Source organism: Babylonia areolata, chromosome 4 (genome assembly GCF_041734735.1).
Source record: "Babylonia areolata isolate BAREFJ2019XMU chromosome 4, ASM4173473v1, whole genome shotgun sequence".
NCBI classification, from domain to species: Eukaryota; Metazoa; Mollusca; class Gastropoda; order Neogastropoda; family Buccinidae; genus Babylonia; species Babylonia areolata.
In genome coordinates, this window is record NC_134879.1 from 32,125,461 (window position 1) to 32,137,657 (window position 12,197).

General features: G+C 41.4%; 1 protein-coding gene across 4 annotated transcripts in view; it reads left to right on the plus strand.

Annotated features, from left to right (window-relative positions):
* LOC143281074 (tyrosine-protein kinase receptor-like) overlaps positions 1–12,197 on the plus strand; it is a 347,133-nt gene that overhangs the window by 188,035 nt on the left and 146,901 nt on the right. For all 4 annotated transcript variants that reach the window (XM_076586005.1, XM_076586004.1, XM_076586003.1 and 1 more), the window contains one exon: positions 5,444–5,571. In XM_076586005.1, the coding sequence (XP_076442120.1) occupies positions 5,444–5,571 (128 nt within the window). The remainder of the gene's footprint in view (positions 1–5,443; positions 5,572–12,197) is intronic.

Here is a 12,197-nt window from a genome sequence, read left to right on the forward strand (position 1 = left end):
CTCTGGCGGGAAAGAAAGCAAACAAAAATACAACAACAACAACAACAACTCACACACACACACACACACACACACACACACACACACACACACACAACAACAAAAAACCCCGACGTTCTCCTGGCTTAGGAAGATAAATGTTCCAATATTTTTCTGCATACTGCAATCGTTTTCGTATTCCGAGAGAGAGAGAGAGGAGGGTGGTGGGGTGGGGGGAGAGACACCGACATAGAGGGGAGAAAGAGAGACGGAGAGAGGGAGAGACAGAAAGATACAGAGAGAGAGAGAAAGGGACAGAGACAAAGTGAAGGAGACAGAGAAAGACACGTACACAGATAGAGGGAGATGGGGAGAGAAATAGACAGAGACAGAGAGAGATAGGGGTAACGGATACAGATAATAATGATTTCCTTTAGGCCACAGACTCTATGAAGGGAAAAACGAACACCATATTAAAGAGGGAGACAGACAGACAGACAGACAGATGTAACAGATGTTTTATCCAGAGAGAATCGACGAATGGGAAAGACGAAAAGGCTGAAACAACAACAACAAGGACAGCCACACTGAGAGTGAGCTAGAGAGAGAGAGAGAGAGAGAGGGGGGAGGGGGGGGAAGAGAGAGAGATAGGGGGATGGTTTCTGGAGGAGGTGTAGGTGTAGGTTTCGCCTATAATGAGGACTCGGAGAGATGAGGAATGAGACACAATGTTTCTTTCAGAAAAGTTACGTTACTGATCGGTTGCTGCCTTGTGTAGAAGCAAGTAAAAACAACAAAGGAAAAAAAAAAGTTTATTTATTTGTTTTTGCTTTTGTTTTCTTATTTTGGCGGATGGGGGGCGGGGGAGGGGGGAGGGGGGGAGGAGGATGATGTTGTTGTTTTTCTTTGTGATGAATGTGCCACATGGTTTGGTGAGAGGTGATTTCTCCAGCAAGGCGCCAGCAAAAACAACAACAACAAACATCCAAAGCAAGGAAGTGGCCTGATGATTGATGGACCAGCGTGCTTGGTTGGGCTTAAAGCAACAGAGGAAAGAAGAGTATGAAAGGAGGGAAGAAAGACAGAAAGAAAGGGGGTGGTCCTTCTCCTCCACCCACTGAAAAGATGACCATGAGCAGATTACTTAGCGTCTGGCGCGAGGCGTGGAAAGCAGACATTCTGGTTTGAAACACCGAGTATTTGACACAACGGCATGGGTTTTTTTTTTTTTTTTTTTTTTTTTTTTTTTTCGGTCTGTCCTTGGGATGTTTAGGTAATGCATTGTTGTTCTCTTTGAAAAACCTCATTCTGGTCTGAAACATCGAGTATTTGACACAACGGCATGGGTTTGTTTCTGTTTGTTTGTTTTTTCTCTCTCTCTCTCTTTTATTCTCGGTCTGTCCTTGTGGTGTTTAGCCCATTGATTTTGGTTTGCTTTGCTTTGCTTTGCTTCATTTTCTGGCTCCTCTGTCCTTGAGGTGTTTAGGTGATGCATTATTGTTGTCTGTTATGTAGCCGTGTTCCCGAGTGGTATTATTATTGAAGGGGACGGTACAAAAGAATTACTAATGATTTACTGAATTAAAGCATAGAAAAGATGCACGCACTGGCCCAAGGACATATAGACTGCCAGTCACAAAAGGGTTTTTCTGTTGTTTAATTTACAATAGTTATAAGAAAAGAAGAAGAGAAGAAGAATAAAGAGAAGACCGTGCACTGATAAGACACAACAAACAAATGTCATTAAGTACAACATGTCAGGAATGCAAACGGATAGTAAGCACGTGTATACATATTACATGGAAAGACTACCACTCGGTTTGGGATCAGCAACAACATAAGATAATGCATATGTGTGAAGACCAAACACTGACATCAAATGACATTTCTAATACATTTAAATAGTGTAGATAAAGTGATTACAGCGAAGCTGATTTAGTGAAAGTACACTGACAGCATAGATTTAAGTAAAGTTCATACTGTGTTAAAGTGACTCAAATGAATCAGTAATTATGTAGCACTATACTGGAGTAAGCCATTTAGGAAAAAGCATAATAAGTAAATTACAATTAATAGACTGATACATATCAGATGGTATTAACCAATAGCTGATATTAACTCAACTGCTGTCTTGTAATTACCACAAAGGAATACTACACACATACATTATTAAGCACACTGTATCTGTGAAACACTGTAGCAGTACGACTGATATCAGCATGTGAAATAATACATGAATAATAAATAAGACAATAGAATAAGTGGCTTTGATAAGTACTGGCATACTGAGAGACCAGATAGTCAGTGCTCAACACAAAGATTGGAAGAACCATCATGGCTTAACCATTTATCCAATTAACCAAGTTATCCAGTTTTGTGCCAAACATTAACAGTTAAGTACAGCCTGTGTTCAACATTTAAGTCTCCTCCACAGAAGTGGATAAGTAAACTGACCTTCATCAGCAACAGCAAATGAGAAAGAACACCTCATTCACTAGAACATTCTCAACAAACTATCAGTGTCCAGAGACGTCACTGACTGTGACGTTGAAAAGAATGAAATGGAATACTGATACAAGCATATGACGACATGGTGATATTCTAGATCAATCATAGCTGAGCTGTGACTACATGTCAAAGCAATAATTGAAACAAGCAAACGACTTTAAATGCTATCAGCATACTCATATGAACACAAGCAATGTGTTAGGACAACTTACAGATCATCAACACATTCTAAATGGAGTACTTGCAGTGAGACGTTGGCCACTTGGGGCGACACACACAACACACACTCTGTGTGCAACACAGCAAGAGAGAGAGAGAGAGAGCAGGCTCTAGCCAGTGACTGGCCAGGTGGAAAGTGACCAGTCATCACCTGCTGTGGCTATTTATGCAAGTTAAGCGAACTGCACTGATGCCTGCATGTGCTGGGAAGCAAATTGGCTCAAATCTGGCTAAATATGATTAGAATTGTGTTTGTTACAAGGTGTTCAGTGATAGGTTTCTAAATGATTCCTGAATCCAATTTACGTCGGATTGGTTGCAAAAGAACAGCTCAACACCTACTTTCTAATGAACATAAAATGGAGTTTTGATTGTTTAAGATGAATTTATAATCTTAAAATAAGTCACTTGAAAAGGTCAGGTTTTAACGCGTTAGTCACTGAGAGTTACAAACTGCGTTAAATCAGTTTAACGTAGGCAAACGCAAATGGTATGGATTTAAAGATGGGATTGCGATAATTCTGCCAGTATATAATATTTGCAGTTTACTGATCCGACAAAAGAGATATTTAATTAAATACGATGTGTCAGAAACACTTTTCAGCTCAGCCAAAGCCGTCAAGCAACACTAGGTGTGGAGTGGTTGTCGTTAGTGTTGACAATAAAAATTGGCTTTGTATCTTCTAAATACCTGATCAGTTCTCATCCAAATACTATAATGGTGTGGTTTTAGTTTCCAACAGCAGTCACATATAGAATTGTAATTGTAGCATGATGTGTGACCAGAAAGGCAAGATGACGTAAGCTTAGCGTCAGTTGAAATCTTTACACTGAGCACAACAAATATAATATTGCAGCGAACGTTTCAAAGACTTGATTTAATAGATGTTTAGAGCAGTTTAGAAAGGGCACGATTAGTCAGATTTGGAATGGCGTCGTGCCTTATGCCTGAGTCATTGAAAAGGAGCAGGCTGGTTGCGAAAAAAGCGTCTGCTATGAAGCTCGTGTGCGAAACAATTTTTGAAGCCAGCTGAGAGCTTGGCTACATTTAAAAACTTCGTTCCCACTCAGGAGCTTTACAGTGGATCGTGATGCTGACTTGAAAGATGAACGAGTACGTTATGAGTAAATCCTCCATCTGGATTGTGTGAAGGCAGGATTACAGAGCACATAGTTCTGTATTTATCTCCAACAGGAGAACTTAAGTGTGTGATTAACACGCTCCGGCAGTGGAGAAAAACAGCCATTCCTTGTGTGTACATAAACGACAGAAAATGCTTTAATGTGTGTGTGTGTGTGTATGCGTGTGCTTGTGCCTGTGTGTGTGTGTGTGTGTGTGTGTGTGTGTTTCAAAGGCAGGTTGGGAAGGGGCGAGTGAGAGAGAGATAGAGAGAGAGAGAGTGTGTCAGTCCATCGCTTCTGTAACGAACAGTTAGTGTGTGGGTTAGGTTCGTTTGCAGTGGAAAAGCTGGATAATCCGGTTCTTTTACAAAATGCATTATGTTGTTAGCAAGGGGAGGGAAGGGAGGGTGTGGGGGGAAAGTCGTGATTTAAAAAAAAGAAGATAAGAACGGGTGTTAAGGATGAGGGTAGGGACTTAGTACGCTGAGCGCAATGAGTAAACCCTCCACCCCCACTACCCCTTTCGTTAAAGAACTAGAGTGGGCCGTAGTTTCTCTGATCCAAGCCTTGAAAGCGTTTGCCCCGAGGCATGTGCCTTTGCTTTTGAAACATTTTACGAAGGCGAAAAGTTATCCACATAAAACAGACATTTGGTTTGTCAGTTTTGTAGACTTTCGAAAGGCATTTGATTTAGTGAAGAGAAATGTTTTATGGGGTGTACCAAGGAAGACTGGAATTCGAAGGAATTCGTTCAAAGAAATAGTTAAAGGGTTTATATAATACAGGTTTAGTCTGTGTTGGCTATAGGTTTCCGTATTCACCAGATCTTTGACTACCGCCATGGTGTGAAGCAGGGGCGCTTGTTAAGTCCACAAATATTTTCTTTTTTCATAAACAAACTTGTTTTAGAAATAAATAAAAGGGAAAGGAATGGAATTGGATTCGTTCCGAATGCAGCTGAATTGGTTAAACGGTAACAAACTCTCTCTCTCTCTCTCCCTCTCTCTCTCTCTCTCTCTCTCTCTCTCTCTCTGTGTGTGTGTGTGTGTGTGTGTGTGTGTGTGTGTGTGTGTGTGTTGCGGTTGGTTAAAGCAACAACAACATGTAGTGTATTGATGATTCTGTGATGTGTGTGTTGTGGTTGCTTGAACAATACGTGGTGTATTGATGATTCTGTGATGCGTGTGTGTGTGTGTGTGTGTGTGTGTGTGTGTGTGTGTGTGTGTGTGTGTGTGTTTTGTGGTTGGTTAAAGCAACAACAAGATAAAAATTATAGTGTATTAATGATTCTGTGATGTGTGTGTTGTGGTTGGTTAAACAACAACATTGATGTATTGATGATTCTGTGGTGTGTGTGTGTGTGTGTGTGTGTGTGTGTGTGTGTGTGTGTGTGTGTGTGGCTGGTTAAAGTAACAACAACATAAAAATTATAGAGTATTAATGATTCTGTGATGTGTGTGTTGTGTTAAACAACAACAACATGTGATGTATTGATGATTCTGTGGTGTGTGTGTGTATGTGTGTGTGTGTGTGTGTGTGTGTGTGTGTGTGGTGTGGTTGGTTAAAGTAACAAGTGTATTGATGATTGTGTGATGTGTGTGATGGGTGTCTGCAGGTGGAGGCACCACAGAGTGGAGCTGAAGGCGCTGCATTCTTTCTTCGTTCTGGCGCTGATCGCCTACGTTCCTGACAATGACTCTGTCGTGGCCGTGGACAACATTTACCTGGACTCGTGCGCCTTGGGTGAGTTCTGTGAGGGTGTGGGGCTGTGCGTTGGCGTGGATGGTTGTTTTGGGTAGGGTGTGTGTGTGTGTGTGTGTGTGTGTGTGTGTGTGAGGGGGGTCACTGTGCGCCTGTGTTTCGCGGTTTCTGTATGGAATAAAGCCAACACACAGCCGTCAATCATCAACAGGAGGAATGCTTTCCGGTAGCTTCCATCTTCGGCTTGCTGTGTAAGAGCAAGGCCAGGTTTATGGTGCCTTGTCACGGGGCTGTCGTTCAGTTTTCATCTCCGATACATTCTTTGAAGCGAAATCGCCCACGTGTTTAAAAAAAAAAAAAAAAAAAGAAAGAAAGAAAAAATGTATGAGCAAGAAGGAGGAGGAGGAGGAGAAGAAGAAGAAGAAGGGGGGGGAGGAGGAGGAGAAGAAGAAGAAAGAGAAGAAGAAGAAGGAGGAGGAGGAGGAGGAGAAGAAGAAGAAGAAGAGGAACAAGAAGAAGAAGAAGGAGGAGGAGGAGGAGAAGAGAGAAAATCTCAGTCTCCACAGGGACTGTTCCGGTTTAGACTTCCAGCGTCCTTCCCAATTTCTTATGGTGCAATTTTCTTTTCCTCAAGGGGAACGTATTTTTTCATCCTCCCTTCCCTCCTTCCTTCCTTTCTCTCTTTCTTTCTTTCCTCTCTCTCACATTTCTTTCCTTCTTCCTTTATTTGCCTGTTGAAGTGTTACTGGAACCTGGGGGCGTTTGTGTGTTAGCTTACGTGTTTGTTTTTTTTCCTTCTTTGTGTCTTACTTGTTTTGTATGCTCACTTGCTTGCTTTTATCGAGATCTTGCCTTTCTCAGCCGACAGCTCGGCCATTTGACCCCAAGGCCACGTGACCTGTCGACTTCCTGTAAGATGGCGGCGTGTAGGTCTGTTTTGTGTGTCAGTCACGTTGGTGCTGATTGGGATGCGAAACCTCATTTTCGTTGAAACTGCTTTCTTTGGGTTGTGATTCGTTGGGGGAGGGGGTTTGGGGGGGACGGGGAGGGGGGGGGTGGGGGGGGGGGGGGGGGCGGGGGGGGGGGGTCTTGGCCATCGGAGATGCTGGCTTCTTGTGTGGGTCGATAATCTAATAGATGTGTGGACGCGAGTGTTAACGAAGGAGATCCGTTTTCCTTGCCGCTGAAGACAAAAAGAGGAGAAGGTACTTTTTCTTTTTTCTTTTTTTAATTGTTAACTTGTTTTTTCCTTTGTGGAGGAGGAGGAGGAGGAGGATTATGTTCTGGGGGGGGGGGGGGGGGGTGAGGGAGAGTGTGGAAAGAAAAGGACGCAGAACGCCAGAACCCTGAGGGAGAGGGGGTGTGGGTGGGAGGGTGGTTTGGGGGTGGGGAGAGAAGGGTGGGTGGTGATACCTGCTGCCTGTAGGTCTAGCAGTTCGACTGCATGTTTATTTTGTCACGGCCAGGTTAACGTCGTGGCGTGTTGAAAACGAAACGAAACGAAATTTTGTTTATTTATTAAAATGAATAAAAGAATAAGCATGGTATTGTTTTTTGTTTGTTTGTTTTGTGGGGGTTTTTGTGGGGTTTTTGTTTGTTTGTTTGTTTTTTGTTATATTGTTTAACATCCAGCCCCATGGGCAAAATTTGAAATAGATATAAGAAATGTTATTATACAAAGAAAGAGAGAGAGAGAGAGAGAGAGAGAGAGAGAGAGAGAGAGAAGAACAAATCATTTACGACAGCAAAATATACGAACAAATACAAGCAAGCACAAAACGTGATTAGATACATTTATAAGCGTTGTTGTTGTTGTTTAGTACAGTGCAAAAATAATGAATAAACAACACAGTGAAAAGGAAGGGAGAGTGGGTCAGGCTGATGGATTCATTCATTGTCTGTGTTTTTTTCTTTCCTAGTCTCTTTTAGTGTGTGTGTGTGTGTGTGTGTGTGTGTGTGTTGGGGCTCGTGTACGTTTATGTGTATTTGTTTGTGCTTTCATATCTGTGAAACTGCATGTTTGGTGCATATCTGTTGTGTGTGTGTGTGTGTGTGTGTGTGTGTCTGCATGTTTTACATTTATTTGCTTATTTGCATATTTATCATCATTATTGTCTTTTAGTTTTATTTTCATTTACTGTTATTATAATTCTTTTTATTTATTTATTTATTTGTTTATTTTATTTATTTTTATTTTTTTAATCTATTTTATTTTATTTTATCATTATTATAATTTTTTTAATTCTTCTCAAGGTCTGACTAAGCGCGTTGGGTTACGCTGCTGGTCAGGCATCTGCTTGGCAGATGTGGTGTATATGTAGCGTATATGGATTTGACCGAACGCAGTGACGCCTCCTTGAGCAACTGATACTGATACTGATACTAGTCTGTCTCTCAGTCTTTCAACTGCAACCTGAAAAAAGGACAGACCGAGGAAAAAGAACTAACTGTTGGAGGTACCGATAGTACAATAACCAACGACAAAAGAAGGTTTCTACTCTTCGCAGTTAGGAAAATGTCTTTTCGAAATAAAAGAGAGAAATGTCGGACCGAATAGAGCAGTCTTTCGGATGAGACGATAGACCGAGGCCCCTCATGCAGCATGCACTTATCGCACGTTAAAGAAACCCAGAGAGAGAGAGAGAGAGAGAACTCAAAACTCAGAAATGTTTTACCGTGCATAGGCCTTGGGCCACAATACAAAGGCGGGCTTGGGTCGGGAAGGGGACAAAACAGAGGTTCGTTCATGTACATCCTGCGTGCAGAGGAATTGTCGACGTTCAAAAGCACTCTTTAAATTAAATACCTCTGCATACAAAAGTACACACACACACACACACACACACACACACACACACACACACACACACACACACAAGAAGTGTAAAGCCATGAGATGAACCAAATCTGTCAAAGGGCAAATACAAATAGAACAATGATAAACGTATCATAAATACGACGTCATTACCATGAGCAGAACATCAAACTACAATCACAGTAAAGTGAAAAATCACTATACCCGTAAGTATGATAAAATTATTTTCTGGCATCCTAGATTATCCTTTTTCCCTTCTGTTTTTCTGCATGAAAAACATATCCTGACACATTAAACACGTGGGCATTGTTAGTTGCTTTGAGTAGCTCGGACAATGCTGCATAGACAGAATCATTCAGAATTTTCATTCTTAAGTCTCTGTACATGAAACATTCAAATCAGAAATGGAACTCATTTTCAACTTGTGTCTTACAAAATTGACATAACCAGGGGCTAGTACTGTAGATTATTTAGTTATGTCCTGTGACTCGTTTTCGTGTATCAGTATTGCGTCAGTGGATGTTGAAAGTATTGCTGAATCAGATCATTTACCAACTGCCATGACATTAGATTGGAAGGTTGGAGCAATTGAAAAATGCAGTGAGAGAATATTCCAGAGGTAAAAAGACATTAACAGAATAATTCATTTGGAATGATACCAAACAAAGATGGTTTTATTAATGCATTTGATGATGAGAATATACAAAGTAAATTTATCATGGCTTTAAATTCATTGGATAACGATATAGAAGGCGCTTTCACACTGTTTGTTCAATGTCTAAATCAAGCTGGTGAATGTATGTTGAAGAAATGTCACACAGGTCAGAGAAAAAGATCAGAATGGTTTGATGACGAGCGTAAGCAAGCGAAAGTAGAAGCCAGACAATTATTAAACTTGTTTAGAAAAAACTAGGGATAGGGATGCATATGTTCAAGATAAGAAAAAATACAAGAAGTTGTTGAAGATTAAAAGGCGAGAATATAGGAAACGAAAGGCAGAATATTTAGCAGATAATATTTCAAACTCTTCACAGTTTTGGAAAGAACTAAGAAATATGGGATGCAGTAACAGAGTTAACAGCACAAGTAGTATAAACATTGAAGAATGGGTTAAGCGTTTTAAGGATGTTTTTCAAAGTGACAGAGCAGCGATCAAACGTCACCAACATATGTGCACACTCACAACCCGTCCGTTTGCAAAAAAAATCACGTCGATACAAGCACTCAAAACAGAAAAAAAATCCCTGAATAAAAAGAGCTCGACACACACACACGTCCGATCCCCAACTCCAAGCGAGAGAGAGAGAGGGGGAGGGGGGGGGGGAATTGGAAAACTATAACACCAGGTGGAGCTTATAAAATGTTAACTTAGATGCAAAAAGCAAAAACAGAAATGAATTCTTAATGTCCGTTCCAAATGGTATCAGTATCAGTAGCTCAAGGAGGCGTCACTGCGTTCGGTCAAATCCATATACGCTACACCACATCTGTCAAGCAGATGCCTGACCAGCAGTGTAAGCCAACGCGCTTAGTCGGGCCTTGAGAAAAAAAAAGGAATAAATAAATAAAATAAAATATGAAAAAAATAAAAATAAAATAAAATAACAAAAGTAAAATATAGATTAATAAATAAATCAAATAAATAAATAACTTTAGTTTCGGTTCAAGGCGTTTGTATGCAAGTTTAAGGACATAATTGTGTGCAGGAGGCAAGAGTTGGTTGGACTTTCAAATAAAACGAAGCGATGGATTTGAAAAAAATATTCCAGTATTCTGCATTTACCGTAAGTTTAAGTTAAACTGTATATGCGAATGGGTTTAGATAAACACTTGGACTTTGTCATGACCAAGTTCAGATTTGGATTCTATGGTATTGCTCAACATCAGATTCGTTGCAGTGAGCGTACTGAAGTAAATTCAGTTTGTCCATTATGTCAAAACTGGTGATGAAGATGAGTTGAAATTTGTCCTGTAAGGCCGTATATACTTCATTCAGCCGACCATATATCCATTTGTCTGTCTGTCTGTGTCTGTCTGTCTACCCTTCTGTACTATGTGTTTGTGTGCGTTTGTTTGTGGATGTGTGGGTGGGCGTGCGTATGGTGTTCTTTTTCCTCTCTCTCTCTCTCACTCACTGTGTGTGTGTGTGTGTGTGTGTGTGTGTGTGTGTGTGTGTGTGTGTGTTAGCCGTGCTTTGCAAAGGAAATTAAGCTAATCAAACATGCATGCCTGTCTGTCTGTCTGTCTGTCTGTTTGTCTCTCTCTCTCTCTCTCTCTCTCTCTCTCTCTCTCTCTCACATGTATCTATATTTCTATCTATCTACCTATGTATCTATGTATCTATCTATCGATCTATCTATCTATCTATTTCTTCCCAGTTCCAGTGGATACTGTTGTGATAAGCAAAGGAAATCAGACACGAATATTTCATTTGAAGCCAAAACTTTTCAGACTATTTCTATGAAAAGTGAAATGAAAATATTAATAATAACACAAAAAAAATAACGAATCTGATACCGCATCAGGCCAAATTCGGCAAAGTAGCAATATACAGATAACACAGAGTAGTGTGTGTGTGTGTGTGTGTGTGTGTGTGTGTGTGTGTGTGTGTGTGTGTGTGTGTTGTTGTTGTTGTTGTCCTCCTCCTCCTCCTTCTTCCTCTACTATTCAAAATTGTGTATGAGTGAGCGCGCGTGCGTGTGTGTTTGTGTGTGTGTGTGTTAATGCTGCTTCTCCTCCTTTTCTTCTGCTATTTATCTGTGTGTATGGGTGTGCGTGTGTATGTGTGTGTGTGTGTGCGCGCGCGCGCGTGCGTGCGTTTGCGTGTGTGTGTGTGTGTGTGTGTGTGTGTGTGTGTGTGTGTGTGTGTGTGCTGATCAGAGAATTTGCGTTTTGAGGACCTCTCTTTCAATGTTTCAATGTCTATGTGTTTTGCTGCTTGTGACCTAGCCCCCCCCCCCCCTCTCTGTCTCTGTCTCTCCCTCTCTGTGCTGTTTTGTTTCCCTCGCATGATCAAGGTTTGGCCGTTCCGCTGCTTGTGGCATGTGTCATGGGTTGTGGTGCACACTCATTCTTCCGTCATTGTTTTCAGGTTGTCCTTCTGTTACTTGTTTATGTAAATTGCTTTTTTTCTTTTCTTTTTTTGTTGTTGTTGTTGTTGTATAACCGGCAGAACAAATGTCAGTCAGAACATGCATCAATGTGTATCAAGGTTGCACAGAATTATTGACGGGATGATTTCTTGTGCAGTAATTAGCGGTCTTACAGACAGACACCAAGGACCAACCCTTGCCCGATAAACGTACGTAGCCAGACCCCACCCCAAACACACACACACACACACACACACACACACACACACACACACACACACACACACACACACACACACACACACACACATTCTGGTAGTAGTAGTTGTAGTAATAACAGCAGCAGCAGCAGTAGTGGTTGTTGTAGTAAGATTCGTTTTTGTGGTGTCCCATACTTATATCTATCTATATATATATATATGAGAGATAATTTAAAAAATCGTTTTAGAAGAGGTTTCGCTTTAGCATCCACTCTTTCAGAAAACCTCACAAGCAGTTCCCTCCCATGTCTTCATGCTCTTCTTTTACCGGTGTGGGCACTAACAGAAACAGGCCCAGGGGTGTGTGTGTGGGGGGGGGGGGGATAGGGGGTGAGCAGGAAGTGTGGAAGGGAGGTTATGCAGACGGAAGAAGGAAGGATGGAGGTGAGGGGACGGTGGTGGCAATGATGATGGTGATCATGACAGTGGCTGTGGTGGTGGTGGTAGTAGCAGCAGCGGTAATAGTAGTCGTGGTGGTGGTAGTTATAGCTGTGGTGGTTA